The sequence below is a fragment of the Triplophysa rosa genome, linkage group LG4 (assembly GCF_024868665.1).
Source record: "Triplophysa rosa linkage group LG4, Trosa_1v2, whole genome shotgun sequence".
Lineage (NCBI taxonomy): Eukaryota > Metazoa > Chordata > Actinopteri > Cypriniformes > Nemacheilidae > Triplophysa > Triplophysa rosa.
Window position 1 is genome coordinate 28,049,565 of NC_079893.1, and position 22,342 is coordinate 28,071,906.

Genomic DNA, 22,342 nt, shown 5'->3' on the forward strand with positions numbered 1-22,342 from the left:
AAATATCTTATGTTTAAGCAGTGGCGTTGCTAGGCCCTTTTTAGGGGAGCTAAAGCCCCCCTAAATTTCTAGTTTAGCCCCCCTAAAATATTGTGAGTAATAATGTAATCTGTACAAGAATTCGAGATCGCTTTATAGTCCCCTTTAAAACTCTTATTATGAAACCGGCGTTAGGCTGCGTTATTTAGGTGTGCGTTAACATGACATCTGCATTTTTGACATTCTTTTTTATAAATGCAGCTTAATATGATGCGGGAGTGATACAAGACCCTTTCCCATCCACTGTAAAAAAAGTTTGGTCCCTCGTTAACTAACGTTAGTTGTTTACGTTACCTCCAGCAAAATGAAAGCACTTCACACCAATGACGGCATACTTTAGAAAACGATCATGATTATATTGTAGCGCACAGAAATGTGTCATTCATGATGATGTGCTGTACCTAAGTTATAAAGAGTTGACGGTAGTTTTGACAGCCCCGGAAAGACGACAGGCAGATAGAGTTACTGTAGTTCAGCCTGGTGCGGCTGTGTGTGTTATTCATTGTTCTGATGAAACTAAAGTGTACCTAGAAGCTCTTTGTCTTTTTTCAGACGCTTCAGTATTTGTATTATTAGGATACAGGAGTGACAGCGCTCGTGCTAATCAGAATGAATAGCAGGGAAACATATCAAGTTATTCCTACTAAACAATGATTCAGCAGTTGATTGTGACATTTATTATATGGATTTGTGGCTGTTGTTGTCACTTTGAATTATAAATGTTGCAGATTGACCGATTAATGTGATATTCATTTGAATAACAATAACTTGTCTTTATGCTTTTCTGCATATTCTTTCTTAATTATTTATTTTAGTAATGTATACAGTATGGTGCTTAGAGAGTGGCTATATATATATATATAGGAGGCTGAGCCCCCCCTAATATTGGAGGCTGAGCCCCCCCAATATTGAAAACCTAGAATCGCCTCTGTGTTTAAGCATCTTTAGCCCTTTGCCTAGAATTTGTAGAAATGATGAGTTTATTTGCAAAAACCTCTGTTGAGCTAAGTTACCTGTGGTGGTTCGGTACGAATACACGTACCGTTACACCCCTAATATCTAGGCTTTAGGACAATAAAACAAAAATCACATATTACAAGGTCTGAAAATGCAAAGCTTGTCTTCATCCTTCTTACAATTGTTCAGAGAAAACAATGACTTTACAATTTGGTTTTTAGGAGCGTACCGTTACACCCCTAATATCTAGGCTTTAGGACAATAAAACAAAAATCACATAGTACAAGGTCTGAAAATGCAAAGCTTGTCTTCATCCTTCTTACACTTGTTCAGAGAAAACAATGACTTTACAATTTGGTTTTTAGGAGCGATGGGAAACAAGATCCAGAGAAGAAAGCTGAGGGAAAATTGCAGCGGTGGGGCTCCTGTATGCTTTAGTATAAAAGGCAAAGGGTGAGACACAGGCTCGAGGAAACCAAGAAAACAAATGAATGAAGGTGAAGGAAAGGAAATGCCAGGGAGGGTTACGTAAGCCTGCTGTGAACTCCCTATCAATTTAAAGTTTTCTGCATCCCGTCCCTACGGCACCTCCAAACATAAAAGATTACCTTTGTTCGTCATTTCTCCAACTCTTTCTCTCTCTCTCTCTCTCTCTCTCTCTCCCTCTCTGCTCAGATTTTTCATCCTATCAGTCTAATCAAGTTCCTTTTGCTTTTGTTTTGTAAAGTCATGCCTACAAATGTATACTCAGAAAAATATGTTAAATGCTGGAAGAACGCGAAGATTCAGGTGGCTCTAGAGGTTTGATGGGGTTCTTCGTTGTGTTATTTATCAAATTAGTCTCAGATGTTTCTCCTAAAATTGCTCAGGAGAAACATCTGAGATATACGATAGGAGACTTAAAGGGGTAGTTCACCCAAAAATCGTTCACTCGGGGAGTGTTAGACGGCATCTGTCCTCCACCAAATCTGTCGACGGGGGGAGGGGGTTTGTTGTATGTAATGTGTGCATTGCGTTACATGCATACGTGCCCGAATCGCTAATGCCTTCGCGTTGCGTGCATTCGCGTTTATAATACGGACCCTGGTCGCGGCCGTAGGCCGGCGGTAGGACGTCGGTAGGACGGCCGTTCTGGACTTTGACAGAATGTCCTACTGGTCAGTCCGTCCCTGCTACCAAGATCTAGATAAAGTCTAGATCTGGCACTTCAGTAGACTGCCCGAGTATAAACGTATCCAAGTCCAAACCCATTTTCAATTCCACTTTTGGAGATGAGCTCTTTTCTCAACAGGACGCAGTGGTCTTTCTGATTCAGCCCTCGTGATTGTGAATTAACTGATTGTACTTAGCGGGCGAGAATGTTTACCAAAGAAACTTTCCTGAAACTTCTCGTCCTCTGGAAGTAATTGCAAGTGCTCTTCTGGGCTTGTTGATGACTGGTCGTTTTCGAACATTTTCTGCGGCTTTTGTTCATTAGTACGGGAATATCCACAGAGGGAACATTGGGCTCAGCTCAACCATGCCTCTTACTTTGATTAGTAAAGGAGAAGAGCGCTCTCCAAAGATTATGTTGATGTCTACCATGAGAGCGTCTGCGTCTGTCGAGTTCGCAGACTTTACTTTTGCATTGTATGCTCTCTCCCTTACGTTTCTTTCTCCAGTACTCTCTCATCTCTCTGTCTCTTCCATTGGGCATCTTGCCTTTTCGCCTCACAGTTCAAAGGAGAGGTGAACATCACTGCCATCATATTTCCTGAGAACCGGTCAGGGCGGCAGACGGCACCTCCTGTGGCATGCTGGGTAATCTGTTCGAGTTGGGTAGCTGCCCACTAGCCCTTGAGACCTATTTTGCTTTATTAATGAATCGGTGCTTTTACTAATGCACAAACCACACATGCTTTAAAGGATTTTCAGTGGCGCTTCATGCAGTCGGATAGCATAACGGCATTCTAAGAAATTAAAGAGTTCACCATTCTATTGTATGGACAAAAAACAGTGAGACTCAAAATATCTTCTTTTGTGTTTTACAAGGTTTTGAATTACATAAGTGTGAATAAATTATGACAGAATTTTTTAGTTACCTTTGGTCATTAAAATTAAAAACTCTGTTTCTTTTACTCACACTGACTCACGTCATTTCAGACCCTAATGATATACTTTCTTCTGAGAAACACAAACGCAGACATTTTTAATGTCTTTGTGGCTCTCTTCCATGCAATTATGATGAATGGGGATTTTGGAGTGTTCAAGCTTCAAGGATCATGATATCATCATTCACCAGTACACATGAATGATTTAAAATCTTTCCATTTGTGTTCCAAGAAAGAAAGTACGAAGAATCAAACATTTGAACAGGTCACTGTATACTTGACTGTTGTCCCAATTCCTTTCTCAGTTCATTTTCACATATTTTACTTCAAATCATTATTCAACATCCGTTTATTTACTAAATTGCTAGTAGCTTTGTGATAAGCAGAATAAGGCACAGTCAGCTGGTAATAATCGCAAAAATAAACCTCTTCGGGGTGATACAAGACCCCTGTGTTTCGGGGGTCTGTCGTGGTCCTGATCACCCCGTCGTTTATTTTGCGAAAATGACCGACTGTCTTTATCTCTTAGCTCTCAGAAAACCCAGTTTGTGATTTTACCCTTGTCATCCGGAACTTCAAACCTTCCATCCCATTTGGAGGAACCTTTCATTCTGAAACCATCTGTTCAGACCATTGGTCCACAATCTTCAAACAATCTGTTCAGACTAATGAAGATATTCCACTGTGTCCCAGAAATGAACATCTCAACTCATCATTTTTATATGCACATAAATATCAATGTAGATTAGCTAACACTAGATTTAAAAATGTGCGGCATCAATCAAACCTCTGGTCATTCATTCGATAAGTCAGTTTCTCTCTTCCTTTCTCTCTCTTTTGTCTTTTTCTCTCTGAATAACCTCCCATCTGACCAGACCTGCAGCTACACCTCAGAACAAGGTCATATATCATTTAAAACTCTAATAACTGCCAAAAAAGCATTGCATATTCATTAAGACTTTAATGTGGGTTGTTGAATTTGAAAGTGCGTGGAGTCAAAGCCCCCTCTGAACTCCAATATACAATATACTGTATAATTATATATTTCTGTCATAAAATATGAAGTGATCTTTTGTGTTTTCCTTTATTTCTTTTCTCTTTTTTTGACTCATCCTATTTGATATTCCAGTATTATCCTGTGAGGGTGATATTGAAAGATTTTGGCAGGGAGAGGCAGAAATGGGCCGTTCCATTTGATACGCACAAAGATCTAATGAAAGGATTATGAACAATGTCTCCACGCAGATGAATGAAAAGGTTACCTTTCTAATGCTGTCTGGTCTTATCGCTCACCGCAAATGAACAGATATAAAGACAGTGACCAGTCTATTACATAGACTACATATTAAAGAACAAACCTACAGCTATGTACACCTGAGCTTCATTATAGTAAATTCAAATAATTATGTACTAAACGGTACGTTCTTATAAGAACTTACTCATCCTAATAGTATTACTTTGCTAAATCTTATATTGCTGCTACTAATAGGAGTAATAAGATAACAGTCGAGACCCTAAATGATCAAGTTTTTCCAACAAAACAAGTTTATCCACATCATGCAAATAAGTGAAAAAGCAACATGCTGCATGCATAACTATATTTTAAAATAAAACACTCTACATTGATTTCTAAAAATTCAATTCTGCGAAGGCTGAACAATTAATTTACTGTGCAATTGTCCATTTTGTTTTACCACAACACAATGCAGTGCAAAGTTCAAAATATACTGTAGGTGAAACAGCCGTTATAAATTATTAAATAAAAATTTATTACTGTGAAGTAGTGTTTTGATGTTATTTCATGTTGTATTATGTTGTAGGGCCTTGAGTGTAAGAAAGGGCCTTTAAAAAATTATAAGAATTAAATAAGAATTAATAATAATAAACTTTTTTTATTTTTTTATTTTAAATGTGACAATTTTATTAATAATACTACAGTGTTATAATTATAAGAATTTATAATTACAATAATAATTAATAATAGTATTATTATTAATTATTATTATTATTATTATTATTAATTATTTCTATAATAATCATAATTTTTATTATTACAATTTTTATTATTTATAATTATATGCTACCTTACATGATAAGTTATTATTATAAATAGCACAGAATTTCTTCATATTAATTCAGCATATTGTGTCTTATTTTTTACAGTGGATTTACACGCCGTGAATAGTTTTAGTGAGAATGTTGTTTTATGTATATATTTTTTTTTCAGTATGTGAAGTACTCACATTAAAATGGGTGCAAACTGCGGCTTAATGGTAGACCGTATTTTAGGCGGAAAGAGAAAAAGGTGAGGGTGAGAGACATGCATGAAACGAGTTACCTTGAGAGTTTCCCTCTCTCTCTCCACTTGCTGAAACTCCTGCCGCTCCTTCTCCAGAGCAACCTCTTTCGTTTTGATTTCATCTTTAAGCTGGTCGAACATGTGGTTCACGATCTTCACCTTGCGTTTCATCTCGGCGTTGTGATCCTGAGAGTGAAGGAAGGAGAGGCGGGTGTGAGGTTTCCCAAATTCAGACACAAAGACGTGACGGAAAAGCACAGCAACATACTCGAATCACAAACGCACACACTCTTCGCTACGGTAAGATAAAGGTGACAGAGCAAGAATAGGTCATCAAGGAAAGGCTGACAGCAAAGGACAGACGCTTTCACACATGAGAAATATATCTTTAGAGTTTTAAAACTGAGTTCTGCTGCAGACTGCAGTTTTCCACACTTTACATAAGACATCATCCCCACTGCAAAAATATGAATGAATTTCTTAGTATTTATGTCTTGTTTTCCAGTACAAGTATCTAAAACTTCTTAGATCAACATGCATTTACTTGACAAGCAAAATGAGATATTATGACTTTATTTCTGAAAAAAAATCAAAGGTATGTTGACCATATGAAAATATAAAATGAAAACTGAAATTAAATTAAAAATTAAATGACGAGCTGATATTTAAACCATAAACAAACAGAATGCAAGTATATGGAAATGCCGAAGGGGACACATTCCGAAAGAGCTTCCTTGCTTTATATATGTGTAAGATTGTTATAGGTGAAAGGTTTAAAAATTAAGCATTTACATTTATGCTTTTTATCCAAAGCGACTTGCAGTGCATTCAAGGTATTCAATGGCATTCTATTGCCCACGCGGGGAACAATAAAGTATCTATCTTCTAAAGCTATGTTGCTCAGCTAAAAATGGAAGAATAACACACTTACATCTGAAGTAAACTAAAACTGAACCTGAAAAATTCTGTGTTCTTTCACTATTGTGAATACTTTGCATTTTGTTAACCTTCAAATTTCTTTGAATTCTATTAATACAGATGTTATTATAGTATATATATATATATATATATATATATATATATACAGTATGAGTATATATGAAGAGTTTGGTTCCAAAATGAGATAACAAAAATTTTTTAACAAAAAATGGTTTTTTTTATTGTGAATTCCAATTAATATCAATCAAACTGCAGTTGGTTTGTTTTGATTTAAGCAATAATAACAAAAAAATACTGCTAACTAACACAATAAAAACATGATAACATAACAAAAAACATGATTTTAGAAAAAATTCAAAAACTGAGTTATCTCATTTTGGAACCAAACTCTTCATACAGTATATACTGTATATATACTTGATTTACTTACAGCTATTAATTCACAACTAAAAGAGCTCACATAATTGCTGTTATATTTTTTAGGCCTGCACAGCATGAAAGGCTACCTATTATTTCCTATTCCCTACAGGTCGAGGTAGATTCCTGGACAAAGATTAATGTTCACCTCAGCCATGTTCATGGGCTCTTGTTGGAAGCATTTCCCAAAGAAGTCACCCCATGGATCTATTGGCTTCTTCACGTGCTTACTGTGAGCAGATCTGTCTTGAGAGGGTCTACACACGCTTACCTTGGCCTCGATGAGGTTCTTGCTGAAGAGGTTCCTCTCCGTCCTAACATCCTCATAAAGATTCTGTTGCTGCTTCAGTTTAGTTTCAGACTCGGCTATTCTCTTCTTGTACTCAAATATCTGCATCTCCTTCATTTTGATGTCTTCAATGTTCTGCAGAACCTGTAGATGCAGAGAGATCGTTTTTAAAACGTGTAAAAAGCTAACATTTGACACAGATTTGTTTGTTGCGGTGCATTCTGGGATTGTTCATTCGGCAAGAATGGATTTTTTAATAGCTAAACCATAGATTTAGCAAAAGTCCAGGTTATTTTGCACGTTTTTAATACAGTTCTATGCGAACGTCAATGTTTGATGGTTTGAATTTCCTAAAAATAAATCAAGAGATGTGAAGCGACACCATTTTGCTGTTTCTCACTCGTAATAGGATCTTTGCGACGGATGTTTGTAACAAATGTCCTTATTCACCAAGAGGTTGCAAACAAAGCAGAACATGTTTGAATGACAGGACAAGGCTATGTCATTCAAACACACACAATACAGTATGTATACGTGGGTAAATGGTTAGTCAAATTAAAAAATATACCCATACCTCATTATAGATAAGGAAAGGTTTTCAGACTAAAACAATGTAGCTAATTGTATCTAATCTTCCAAATCGTTAGAATATTATGTAACACAATTCATATGCAGTTCCTTTGTCAACATCCTAATGTTTTGACCACCATCTGTTTTATGAATCAAGCTAAATTCCTTCGCTCCACAGGACAACACATGACAAACGTTTGGTCTGATTCTTCGAGTGATTTCGCGTCAGTGATTCACCGCAGAGTCATGGCTCGTGTCGAGAAGGGTTCGACTGACTGGCAGATGACAAAGAATCAAAGCAAGAGAAAGAATGGTAATTATGTTACAGTACCATGTGATTTGATTACATTTCCATATCTAGTATACAAAAGCAGCAGGCTGTTTAGATTCCTTTTAACAAAAACTTTGACGGATTGCAGACACTATTCGCTCACATTTTCATCTTTTCTGTTTTAGAAGGGTCTCATTTTATGTACAGAAGAACAAGCATGCTGTTGATTTTATAGAGCAACAATCAAATGTAAACGGCTTTAGTGCTATACTGCTGTACAAGATAACCTTTAATGGTTGTGGTTTTCCGTTGATAGCATGCTAGAAAAATCTGTAGAAAATTGATGCAATGTAATGAGAACGTCTGGGAGATATGAGCTGTCTTATTGCCAGAAATGACAGACGAACTATTAACATTTAAAAAATATAACCTGCAGTAAAACGCAATTGATCTTTCTGTCATGTTAATCGATTAGCTTGTATAATCTATGCGAAAGCAGATGTTTTTAGGCTGTAAAAGAAGTACATACTTATTGTTCCACGTATCTAAACTTTTTCTCATCGTGTGAGAAATAACAGCAGATCAGCATCAAATGGCAACTTCAAATACTTCAGAAAAGCAGCTTAGCAATGACCTCCCTGTTGAAAAAAACAGCATAGGTATGTTTTGATGCTGGTTTGACCAGCTAAGGACCAGCACATGACCAGCTTAAACCAGGTCATGACCATCTTAAACCAGCACAAACCAGCATCAAAACATACCAAACCAGCATATGCTGTTTTTTTTCAACAGGGCTGTTAGCCATTCTGTGAATGATAAAGTCCTTACACAGTTCTATTTGATTAGTTTCAGCGACGGAAAACAACCTTTGCATAATTGAAACTAGGTGTATTTGTTGTATCGAGATGTAATATTTTTCAGGAGTCAGGAAAATATTTATTCGCTGAAAACTGCAAGCATGCTACTGTGGAGTGAGACCCCAGGAGGCAAAACTATTAGCTAAGAACTTTCTCAACATTTAGCCTCGCTAGCTCACAGCTGAACCTTTTTTTACCTGGAATCGGATTATTAACTTGCCCAAAACAAAAGGATAGTTTTTTTTAACAAATGTGAGCATAGTGCATGCAACGGTGTGTCTCAAATAGCCTCTGGTTCATAGGAAACTGTGATAACCCTTCCAAAATGATCACATTGTGCAGTCTAACCTTCATGCGACTATATTTGCTTGTGTTAATAGAGCATCAGTATGGAAAGTTAAAGATGCAAAAATGGTTTATTTTCCAAAGTAAATTCACCCTTTATGACTTTCTTCTGTTGAACACAAACGGTGCATTTGTATTACCCGGCTATTTCTTTCGACGTGAAACCTGACAGGATGTTAAGAGGTGTCTCAATTCTTCAGAGCTCTCTTCAAGACATGCTGTTTCAACACAAAGACTTGAATCACATCACATCATAGTCTGCAATTATAATTAACAGTACTGTTTGCCAATTTGTGAAAAAAAATGTGTTTGAGTCAACATCACAGATGATGTGAATCATAATAACATTTAATTAAAAGAATAACTGTAATTAGGCAAACTAAGAACCAATAACAAAGGCTGTAGAAAGTAACTAAAAACATGTGACCGCTATCTTAGCTATCTATCATTTTAAAGGGATCGTTGAAATAAAACTTCTGTCATCATTTATTTACCCTCATGTCATTCAGAACCTGGATTTCTTGCTTCTGTTGACACTGTGCAAAACTTGACACAAAAATAAATCCTACTAGTTGTTTTTTCAGTGAAGATTTTTTTTTTTTTGAAAAATGTTTTGGTGATTTTGTGTCCATACAAAGGAAGTCAATGGGCGCCCAATGTAGTTTGATTACCAACATTCTTCAAAATATCTTCTTTTGTGTTCAGCACATAAAGACAAGTCATATAGGTTTAAAATGACATGAGGATGATTAAATGAGAAAGGATTTTTGGAAGTTATTTTTTACATGTCATTGCACGGCACATTTGAATACTGTATATGTGTGCAAAAACATGAGCGACAGTAACTTACATTTCATCTGTTCTTTTGTTCATCAAGAAAATTGGAAAAATAAGTCCTTTAAACAACGTCTATATTGTGTTTTGTTGTCGTTTTTGTGTTGCACAGAAGAAAGTCAAACAGGTTTGAGGGAAAATCATTTTTTATTGTGGGTAAAATGTTCCTCCAAAACTCAAGTAGATTGTTGATCTAAACTTGAAATAAAGGAACAGTTCACGGAAAAATGAAAATTTTGTCATTCTTTACTCACCCTAAAGTTGTATAAATTTCTTTGTTCTGATGAACACAGAGAAAGATATTTGGAAGAATGCTTGTAACCAAACAGTTCTCGGCCACTGTTTACTACCATTGTATAAAACATTTATTCTGTAAATTGTACACAATTGTTCTGTTGAACACAAAAGAAGATATGTTGAAGAATGTAGGAAAGCAAACAGTTCTGGTGCACTTTTGACTGCCATTGTAAATTTTTCTACTATGGTAGTCAATGGTGGCCAAGAACTGTTTGGTTACAAGCATTCTTCCAAATATCTCTCTCTGTGTTCATCAGAACAAAGACATGTATAGAGATTTGAAACAATTTAAGAGTGAGTAAATGAAGACAGAATTTTTATTTTGGGTGAACTGTCCGTTTAATCCAAATCTATTTCTACAGGAGATGTAGTGTCAGTTAGAAACATAAATACCATGGGTTGGGAATGTCTACTACGCTGTTTATGGCACTCCTGACTCGACTTATCTTGATAGTTGGCCATTATAAACTAAACCTAAGTGGCTGAATGTTACTGTGAGCACAGAGCGGCAGCCACACACTGTTGCGATAGCAACCGCATTATAAACTCATCAGTAAGATGACTCACACATGCACGCTGAAGGAGCGCAGAACGAAAAAATGCCTTCAGGGATTACAAGGCAAAAACCAAGGCGAGAATTACTCTCCGCTCGTCGAGCACCGTGTGTTTGTGTGTGCAGGGGCGCTGCTAGTAATTTCCGGCCTCCTGAATTCAGTCAGCAAGGTCCCTATATCATCAGAGGTCCAATCACTCGATCATTGATTGAGGGGTCCCACGAGGGAACAGGCCCTTTCAGACACTTGCAATTCAGCAAGTTTTGATGTTAGAGTCTTATTTGAGTTTGTGTTTTGACACACTGTGTATGTGAGAGAGACGTTCTGATTGGCCAAGATTAGCGATTATGTCACGTTGGCCCATTTTTGCGTTCAGCTTGGACAGACAAATTGCTGACGTGCATTGTGTGTTTTGGACACGTTGTACCTTCTTGGTGAGATCGCTGGCCTCGTTTATGTAGCGATCTCTCTCTTTCTCCAGCTGATAGATGATCTTGCGCTGTTTCTGGGCTTCGTCCCTGTAGTTCAGGATCTCCTGTTCGAGGGTCTTCTTCGACTGCTCGTGTATCTTGACGAGCGTTTGCTGTTTCTCCGTTTCGTTGGCCGCCTTGATCGTGTTCTGAGAACACAGACACACAGAGAGTTTCAACAAAAGATCAATTTGTAAATATATTTAGCAAAAGTGACTCAAGATTTTCCAAAGCATGAGAGAATGAGGATTTGATTCTGTGATGTATTCCTGTTCCACAGATCAAAGCACAGATTCTCCAAGGTGAGCCATGTTTGTATGCCACGGCGTGAGCGTTTGCAAGACAGAACGTCTCCTGTGCAATTAAATATGAATATCCAGTGATTTTCATAGGCACAATAGCGATGCAATATTCAGCACGTCAGCAGAAACATCATACACCTTCGCTCGTTTTTTTAAATCCATCTGTGCATCGCATCGGCGTCGGGAAGCTTTGGGAGAACTAAATTTAAGAATACAATCTGGACTTGTTGCTGCTGCAGCATCAGCTTAAATTAATGAATCAGCCCGGAGGCAAAAAAAAGTTTATTGGTTAAGACGCATGTTGGAACAGACATGGTGGTAGTAAACAATGAAACTTGGAACAAATGCCATGGACTGACAGGACAGAGTCACAAAACAACCTATAGGGAATAGAGAACCTGCTCATTGTGAGTCCTGTCTGTCTTAAAGGGACCGTTCACCCAAAAATAAGTATTCTGTCATCATTTACTCACCCTCAAGTTGTTCCAAATCGGTCTAAAGTTCTTTGTTCTGATGAACACAGAGAGAGATATTTGGAAGAATGCTTGTAACCAAACAGTTCTTGATCACCATTGACTACCATAGTAGGAAAAATTACAATGGCAGTCAAAAGTGCCCCGGAACTGTTTTCTTATTTCCTACATTCTTTTAAATATCTAATTTTGTGTTCAACAGAACAAAGAAATTTACGAAGCAATTTTTCCTACTGTGGTAGTCAATGGTGGCCAAGAACTGTTTGGTTTCAAGCATTCTTACAAATATGTTTCTCTGTGTTCATCAAAACAAATACATTTATACAGATTTGGAACAACTTGGGGATGAGTAAATGATGACAGAATTTTCATTTTTGACTGAACTGGCCTTTTAATAATTCGGTTGAATTGGCCTCATTGTTATTTCCGAAGTTCTGAAGATTTGTAAATCGTGTCCGTGCACAAACCTTGTTCAGAATGTCTCTCTCCCGCACCAGCTCATCTATAGCCTTCTTGTCTGTGTCTGTCTGGTTTTTCGAGTTCTCCATTTCTACAAAATAAACAAAAAAGAAACACTTGTAGCTCTTCTTAGAAAACGCGAATTATTTTTACAAGGCTCTTTGCTAATAAGGTTGTTTTCAAAACCACTTTCATCAGCCACTGAAGTACCAGAATAAAATAATCACACAATTCAAAAAGCCCATTATGTGCCTGCAGGCGTAAGGAGGTAAAGTACTGGGACATTTTAAGACGGAGTGAAAATGAGCCAACACGGAGAACGGTGCCTAGACCCTGTGTTGCGCTGTCATGTGAAATGGCCATTCCATGTTCTCTCCTCGGATGACCCCGCCTCCCCCGGTCCTCAGACAGCCAGCTCACTGACCCCGCTGTCACAGCTCATCTCATCAATCACCGAGCCAACCTTGATTAAGATGACAACATCCATCACCGTGGAAACCCCCATTAAGATGACAACGGGATTCTCAGTCCATCCATCATGCATCCAAACACCCTCCGTCTAATCAGAGCCTGGAGACGTCCACTAAAAACTGGAGATTTCACTGTAAATTACTGGCTCGATGACAGGTCAGATTATTTGTCATTCCGCACAGATGGGATCAAGGACACAAAGCTAGGTTAAGTGGAGAGATGGCAAGTTTCGTTTTTCGATTTTTTTTTTTTTTGTGGGTCAGGCAGCGTGGCAGCAATCTTTACTTTTTTAGTTTTTGTTAAAATAAACCAAAATCAGTTGTTGAGCAAGTGCTTTAGAGTGTCACTAAACCTCCCCTTTCAGCTACATTCTACCCAGTGTTGGGTAAGTTACTCTGAAAAAGTAATTAATTACTAGTTACTAATTACATATTCAATAGTGTAATTAGATTACTGTACAAATTACTCTCTCCAAAAAGTATTTAATTACTTATTACTAATTACTTGCATCAATTACCTACATCAACCTGCTAAATGACTAAATGTAAACCTTGGTTAGAATTGATTCAAGGATAGACATGAAACGGCTCTTTTAGTTCATTCAAATAAATAATATAAAACAACATAAAGTATTATTATTAACAGACCAAAGTATTACAAATGCGAGAATTATACATTAAAACACGGATTTTTAAGTTAGACTTTGAATTTTGATGTCAGTTCCACTATTTCACACACATATATTACACTTAGTATTTAGTTCAATTACATCAGAAGTAACTGTAATTAAATTACAGAAAAAATGAGAGTAATCCCTTACTTTACTTGTTCAAGCGAAAAATAATTTAATTACAGTAACTAATTACTTAGTAACTAGTTACACCCAACACTGATTCTACCTCACTGTCGTTTTTGAAAAATGCAGTTTAAATGGGCGTGAACGCTGTGAGAGGAAGAGCCGTTAAAAACCGGCGAAGGTTCCGGCATGGGAGACCTGCGCTCCAATCACAAGGCGCTGTCATGGATAATTAGGAGAAATGTCTTCTCATTGGTCAAGAAAACACAGTCTCATGAATAATAATGAGACACGGAATCGTCATCGATGTACTATAGTACACATCACATCCTTTGACATTGGCTAGATGAAGATTTTAAACCCGGAAGGCAAAAATAGCGCTAAAAATCTAGAAATTAACTAGTTTTCTCTACTGTAATAACTTACAGTTGCTAACATTGTTTTCTATGATGTGCAACATAATCAACTTTTTTACATCTAAATAAATGTTGTTTAGTGTTTCGTGGCTCTTTAAAAATGAAACAAAACCATACAAAATAAAAGTGCTATTAAATTCACATTTATTTATTTTAAAGGGACAGTTCACCCCAAAATAAATATATTTATTTACATAAAAAAATCTGTCATCATTTATTCATGCTCATATTGTTTAAAACCTGTATGTGACTCGTTTTACTGTGGAACACAAAAGAAGATATTTTGAGAAACGTCTCAGTGGTTTTGTGTCCACACAATGGAAGTCAATGTGGACCAATGTTGTTTGGTTACCAACATTCTTCAAAATAACTTCTTTTGTGTTCTGCAGAAGAAAGAAAGTCATACAGGTTTGTAATGACATGAGGGTGAGTACATAATGAAAAAATATTCAACTTTGGGGTGAACTATCCCTTTAAGCCCACACATTTATTCAACATCACACACAAATGAAGCAATACTTTGTGGAGTTGTTCTGCACCAGCACATCTGCAATCGTCATTTAGTTGCTGCTTTAAAAGCAACCAAAGTACCTTGCCGAGGGGCACAAGTGACAGCTTCTCAGCCCTCGTGGGGTTTGAACCTTCAACCTTTGGTTGCGTGTACAAACCTTTAGCCGCTACACAACAGAGCTGACACCATCAGGCCTGACTGCACGTGGTCAGTTAGTTGGAATGGGCGAGGGTGGGAAGGGTGAGGCGAGGCGAGGGTTCTCTGGTGCTGGGGAGAGGTCACAGAGGGTGACAGAAGAAGGATGAGGTGAGCAGGTTTGAAGGGAAGAACCAGGAGATGGATGTAGCCAAGCACCTGAGTTTAATCTATTAAAGAACAGGTTCAGCTCATACGTCTTTCAAAGCCGCTGCACTGCAGGTGTGAATCTCAGAGAGGATACGCAGCCCTGCTTCAAAATGAGCACTACAAGATGTTCAAACATCCACACTAGATATTCTTTACAACAGATCTGGTTAGCATTGGTTTTGAAAACGATTATGAGAGTTAAAGAAACAGCTCACACCCCCCAAAATAAAGCAATAAGCCCCGCGAAGCAGTGGGTTAAAGTGCATTCTATAACAGCTAAGGGGTGGAGTGCCTAAAACCCCCTTAGCTGTTATAAAATGCACTGTAACCCACTGCTTCTTGGGGCTTATTGCTTTTATAAAACGGTTATTCCATATGCATGGCAAGGTTTCATAAAATAAAGTAAATAAAAGGATATTTAGGCTGTGTAATGCGGTCAGCCGTTATAAATCGGGGTATTTAGCTTAGAACTCGGCTCAGCCAATCAGAATCAAGGACCAGATCTGACCGTTTGCCACCATTTACTCACCCTCATGTGAGTCTAAATCCACATGGCCTTTATGTGTTTGCTCTGTCTCTCTGTTTATTTCCATTTCGTTCGTTCTTTCTTTCTTTTTTTCTTTCTTGGTACGTTGATAAGAACGTTGATAACCAAGCAACCTTGGCCTTATTGACTTCCATTGTATGAACACAACCACAGACATTTCTCCAAATATCTTCTTTTGTGTTCCACAGTTGTGTCAACAGTACAGGTTGACATGAGGGTGAATAAACTATGACAGAATTATTATTTGTGGGTGAAATCTCTCTTTAAAACTTCTCTGTTCTATTAGGTTAACCATTTCTATTGTTTAGTTAAATCACCGTAAAAACTATTAAAAAAGTCACCATTTTATACCTCCAGATAAGCAGTCTTAGCACTAAACATGAATCAGAATGAGACGGAGGTCACTTTATCACCCCGGAGTCTAGCGCTGCCCGAAATTCATTTCCCCTAAGACAGCCGTACCTGAAATGTGTTACACACACACACACTGGGTCTCTGGGGCTTGCTAGGAAATATTTGTAATGATGGAAAGTTCTGTTATAAATTTACTGGTTTGACATTGGTTACTAGGTGTCACACATCAGTGTTTTATCGACAAATAAATTCACATCCCAAGCATTAAAGATGCCGATAGTGACTTTTTGTAATGCCACACGTACGATGTCCTTACCACATCACAGATATCACTGAAATATGTGTCCTGAGAAATCAAACCTGTCACATTGTGACAGGCCTACCCGGGGGAGTGGCACATCCTTTATTAGCCAATCAGAGACATTCCCTGACTGCCCTTACAGCATCTCTTTTCCAAGAGCCATTTGTTTTAATTCTACAAAAAAGAGTAAGTTCTTTAAAGTGATAGTTCGCCCCAAAACGAAAATAATGTAATAATTTACTAACCCTCATGTCATTTCAAACCTGTATGACTGTTTTTCTTCTGCAGAACACAAAAGAAGATATTCTGAAGAATGTTGGTAACCAAAAAACGTTAGTCCCCATTGACTTCTATTGTACGGACACAGAACCAATGCAATGTCAATGGGGACCAACAATTTTTTGTTACCAACAGTCTTCAAAATATCTTATTTTGTGCTCTGGAGAAGAAAGAAAGTCATACAGGTTTAATGACTAGGGTGAGTAAATGAATCATTTTGGGGTAAACTACCCCTGAACCTTTTCCCCATTTTGCGTTGCACAGAAGCATTAAATTTATACGAAACAACATAAGAGTTTTTTATTCATTCATTTATTTATGTTTTTTATTAATTTGTTTGTTTATTTATTTATTTGTCTTTAAGAAAACACCAGCAATATCTTCCTCCAAATTTTGCAAGGAAAGTCGAAAAGGAAAAAGAAAGCGATTTCTCCCAAACTCTGCAGTCTGAATATTCAAATCAGCAATAAAGAACAAAAGAAGCAGAGACACCATGTGCCACTGGGAGAGAAAGATCTAAGAGGTGGAGGAAAGAGGTCAGATGAGGAAATAACATGAGATGAACTATTCATTGTTTGAATGTAATTACTCTCAGCCCTATCTAATTTTGCCTCTGTTTAGAGAGAGGACAAAGACAGAAAAATTGTGCATTAAAAGGCAAGAGAAGTTTTTCTTAAGGTCCTCTTATTAACCTTAGCGAAGGATTCCTGCACCAAAAACAATTGTTATTTAGTTTTACTACAGTTCACGTTTTCTCGCTCTCTCCAAGTGACCAACATCTCATATGCACTAGAAGCATCAAAGCCGCTTGTCACCTTTGAAAGTTCACCAAGGATGAACCAGTCAATTGTATGCTCAAGGTTAAACCTCAGCAAAAATTAAGTGGCCTAATCTCTTTACTTCCCTCTTTTTAGTCAACAAAAATACACTGGCATATAGACTTCAGCTCTTTTAAAATAGAAAAATGGTTTTACACAATACATAAAAGAATTGTAGTGCTGTATCAATTAGATTTAGAAGGCCGTATTACAAGCTGGCTTTGATAATAGTTGGAAGTATATAAGAAAAGGAGAAGCTAAAGATGTTGCACAGCACATCAAAACCACAAAAGAGATGCTGAAGGCCATGCACATCCGTTGTGTGTTTGAAAAGGCTGTTTTTGCTCGACCTGGATGGCCGAGAGAGAGAGAGAGCGAGAGAGAGAGAGAGAGAGAGAGAGAGAGAGAGAGAGTTCCGACATCACTCACATTGGCCCCCATTTTATGAGTACAAAACATTTCTCAAAATATCTTCTTTTGTGTTCCACGGAATCATATACAGATTTTGAACAACATGAGGGTGAAAAAATAATGACTGAATTTTAATTTTGGGGTGAACTGTCCCTTTAAGGGCATATAACTATTTGTGGATGTATCATTTAATAAGAGCTTCAGTTTTTCCCTGCAATAACAATTCTTTACATTAAACAATAAAAAGAAAATAGAATACACAATGAAGACCTAAATACCATGTCAGCCAAACTGTGTGTTAACCCCCCAACGCTGAACAGAATGTACACCCAGGTTGCGTGTGAGTGTGTTTCTACTCGCCTCTCTCCAGTCCAGTGATCTGATTCTTGAGCGTGTCTCTCTGTTTCTCCACCTCCACTTTCTGCTCCTCCATCTGTCTGAGTCTCCGCTGCACCCCCTCTCTCAGTTTGGTGAGTTTAGCGACCTCCTGCTTCAGCTGGATTGCTTCCTCCTCTTTCAGCTGAAGCACACAGGATACAGGACATTAGTGCCGGACAGACATACGGAGAGTAGGATGAACGTAGGATAGACCCATAGCCAGGATAGACAATAAAAGAGTGACATAAGATAAACAATGTAGTTTAGAAATAAGGATAGTAGTGAAAAATTCTATTAAAGAGGGCATCTGATGTGGTCTTCACCCTTTGAAAGCCTCATAAATTGGTCAACAGGATTGTATGAGGCTAAGGGGGATAAAAAATATCATTATCTTATTATGAAAGCAGTTGCGTCCACGACCAATACAGCTCAGTGCGTTTGTGTATAATGGAAATTTGTTCAGATTTGTTTGTGTAAATGAGTAACTATACAGCGCATCAATGTACAAGTGTTGCGTGTCGCAGGCTCACGGGTCCCCCGCCGCTTTGCCAAACCAATCTGATATCATATCAGACAGATAATGAAGGACAATTCTCCGAGGATGACGCAGGTGCGTGTGTAAGGTTGTTTGGTCGGGAAGAAAGAAAAGGAGGTAATTTGCTTTATCATGTGTTTTTCGTTTTCTACACCCGACAGGAAAATCAAACATCCACTTCTGGTTAAATTAATGGTGCTCTGGAGACCCCCCAAAAGCCCCTTGATCGCAAATCTCATCACATGGAGGAAAACAGGAGTAAGTGCAAAACCTAATTTGACAAAATCTCTAGTTTCAATTGTTCTTTTCTTTTCATACTTTCCGTTATCATAATGTATATCTAAAATACGAAAAGCTTTATTTATTTATTCTCCTAGCGTAATAATATCAAGGATGTGCTTTGAGATTATAATGTTATGAAAATACACTTTCATCATTTCGCATAAACAATGTTTTATGAGGTCTGGCAGTACAATGGCTTAAACAACATTTGCCAAATTGCTTTTTCTTTTCTTCAACCACATTTAATTTCACATTTTTGAAACAAAATGTTAAGCTTCAAGTAGGCATTGTGAAGACATTTTTTCTTATCATTTCCTCAGGTTGGATACTAATGTAAACGCCAATAAATAACTCAATCCATTTTAAAGCTGCCTGAGAATCTGCTAAGCATTGATTCTCAGATGCACGAGGCTTTCCACAATGCAGAAACTCTGCCCCCTAGTGGCCAAAATGACGCTTCGTCACAAACAATGTACATGGATGAAATAATAAGAGAGCAACAAGCTAGAAATGGGAATTTGATTGAAAGAAATGTGCCTGATCACTCTCTTCCTGAGCCAAAATCAGAATTTTGAATCTCGGTAGAAATGCATAAAGTCCATCTCTGCAAAATGCAGCAATCTCTGTCAGTCTGTGCCTAAATTTCTCAAGCAGTTTGTTTGCTACGTCTGTGCGTTTGTTATCATATTAGTCAACAATTCCACTCTGCAAAATACGCCCATAGTAAACAGAATGCCTAACAATATGCTTCATATCCTGCAGAGATGCGCGATCAAATAACAATCTCCCACCGGGTTCGAGTCACCGCAATGCAAGCCGAAACAAAGAGAATACTGGATATTTCATTAAAGATCATACATTGGGTGTATTAACCCTCACTGTGATTCAGTTATGAGTCGGGCTCCGGTGGAAGGTGTGCGAGGGAAAGATCTATCGCAGGTCTAACGGGAGGCGATGAGGAGCATAAACCTTCATCCTCCAGGGCATTAATTATATGAGAGCAAGACCATTTTGACAGAAGTGGGAGAGGGGAGCGCCATAAATCTGTAGTTTAGACTTACTGTAGACTTTGTGTGTGCACAGTACATACTTAACTATGCTGTAAGGGTCAAAACATGTATCCAAATCTGACATAAATATCTCTCTTGGGACATTTGAGGTGGCCGCATGTAAATAATCTAAAAGTGCAGAGAGTGTTGGCACATGGTACTGAATAATAAAACAAAGTGTTTGGTACAGTTTAATGTGTGTGTGTGTTAACAATACGTGTGCAAATGATTAAAAATGCCCTCACAAATGTAGTAAAATGTAAAGGACATTTGAGGTAGTCCTCATTATTAAAAAAAGGTTGGAAATAGTATCTTTAGCCTTAAGAAAGATTTAAAACAAATATGTTTGGTTAATGTGTGTGTGTGCTGTGCGTGCGTGTGTGTGTGTACCTTTAGGTCTGATGCCCGCTGTTGGTTCTGCAGTGAGAGTTGTTCAAAGCTGACAGAGTTTTGTTCATTATCCTGCTGCAGTTTAGTGTTGCGTTGTTGGAGCTGTTCCAATTCTTTACTCACTTTCTCATTTATGATCTGTCAGGAGAAAAGCACGCATTCCGTTCAGTGCGTTTGACTCTAATATCGCATTATAAACGTCCTGCAAAATATTATATCTGACAACCTTTCCCATTTAAAGAGGGTTTTTTTATTCTTAGAAAGTTTCTTGTGGGTTTAGAATGCAATAAGACATCCTGCCGCAGTATCCAAACCAGTTTATCTCCCTCTCTCTCTGGCTTTCATAATGTTACATGACACCCCCGTTCTCACTGACCTCAGATCTGTGTATCCTATATTAACCCGATCAGATCACCGCTGGTCTGCCCACACCTGCGAGATTAAAATCTTACTTTTTGTTCCTGTAGCTGCTGTTCGAATTTCTGCTGATCATCCTGCAAACTTTGGCTCTGCTGAGTCAGAGATTTGATTTCGGATTGTTTGGACTCCAGATCCGATTGAAGCTGCTTCACTTCCTTCTCCAACTTCTCCTTCCTCCTGGTCTCCCGGTGAACCTCGTTCTGATGCACCTGGATGTCCTGCCGGAGCTGCGAGGAGAGAGCGTGCACCCAATGACATAATTGATACCTATGCCAAAAATTGGTGTGGTGTCGTTCCAAACGGAAGTGGAAATTTATGCTGCATTGACATGCCATGACCATGTTCTAATTTATCCAGAGAGGGGTCATGAGGGGTCATTTTAAACATATCTATTCTATAAAGACTAATATTATTATCAACCCCTGCTCCCTTTAACACTGAAGCTCTTACTGTGGATGGTAGGCTATCAGTACATTATCACTTCAGATTGGAACAGTTTACTTTTGGTCAGCTCACGTATTGATTTTCTTGCTATGTTGCACACGGTAAACAACACAAACTGGTTTATTTTGCAGGGGAGGTGACAGAGGATCATATCTGCCCGCATCTGCCACTTTCACAGGTTTTATGTTCCACTTTAAACTACATTTGAAGCTAGCACCGTTCGATGGCCTGTAGTTTGAAGACACGCAATTTTCAGTCCCGCTAATATTGACTTGTCACCGCAGCCAGACTTTAAAGGTTTCATTTATTCTCCAAACATTTTCATTGCCTTAAAATGGGAAAACCGGCAGTGAAGCCTAGCACAAACAAAGCCAATTGCATCTTTAAATGACAGTTTTCTTATCAAAACATACTCTGGATGTTCACCATCCAGCCAGAACAGTGTATTCAAACAACTGGTCAGGTTTATACAGTATATCAATGTTGGTGTTATTGTGTTGTTAATTTGATCAGAAACCTTGCCTTTTACACTGTTAACAATGAAAGTGTTAAAACAAGCCCAGTGGAGGCATCGCAGTGAGCTATCATGTAGTACCTGAGCTATCGTTTCCATCGCTTTGTTCTTCTCGCTCTCTATCTCCTGCTGAGCGCTGGTGGCTTCAGTGAGGTTCTCCCGGAGCGTGACCACTTCTGACAGCAGCTTGTCCCTTTGCTTGGTCAGCTCCTCTTTGATCTTTAACAGATCGACCGTGCTAGAAACATTTCGTTTTGTTATTCAACAAGAACCCAGAGGAACGTGTCAACACAACTACAGGCTCAATGATGTGGCGGAGTTTGTTTATTTTATTAAGTAAAGTTCAAGTATACTAGTAAGTTTGGCAAGTAATCTAAGTGTACGAGTAGTATACTTGAGTGTAGTGTTCGAATACCACTTGGTACTACCCCGGTGAAAGAAGTGCACTAAATTAGACTAATGTTGTCTTTAGTACTTTTTAAGACAAACTTTAAGATAAAAGATCTAAATGTCCTCAACTGTGCTATTTTGAGACACCATGAATAGAAGTACTAAAAACTGTATTTATTAAGTACAAACTTAATGTGTCAAAATAGAGCACTGTAAGTATACTTATGGA

The 22,342-nt window shown here is 38.0% G+C and overlaps 1 protein-coding gene across 2 annotated transcripts in view; it reads right to left on the minus strand.

The window, feature by feature from the left end:
• The window catches only part of cfap58 (cilia and flagella associated protein 58), a 75,861-nt gene that overhangs the window by 51,547 nt on the left and 1,972 nt on the right, over positions 1-22,342 (minus strand). For both annotated transcript variants that reach the window (XM_057332668.1, XM_057332669.1), the window contains exons 4-11: positions 21,805-21,961; positions 20,798-20,992; positions 20,346-20,483; positions 18,072-18,231; positions 12,471-12,553; positions 11,186-11,377; positions 7,013-7,174; positions 5,425-5,571 (exon numbers count right to left, since the gene is read on the minus strand). In XM_057332668.1, coding sequence (XP_057188651.1) covers positions 5,425-5,571; positions 7,013-7,174; positions 11,186-11,377; positions 12,471-12,553; positions 18,072-18,231; positions 20,346-20,483; positions 20,798-20,992; positions 21,805-21,961 — 1,234 coding nt within the window. The remainder of the gene's footprint in view (positions 1-5,424; positions 5,572-7,012; positions 7,175-11,185; positions 11,378-12,470; positions 12,554-18,071; positions 18,232-20,345; positions 20,484-20,797; positions 20,993-21,804; positions 21,962-22,342) is intronic.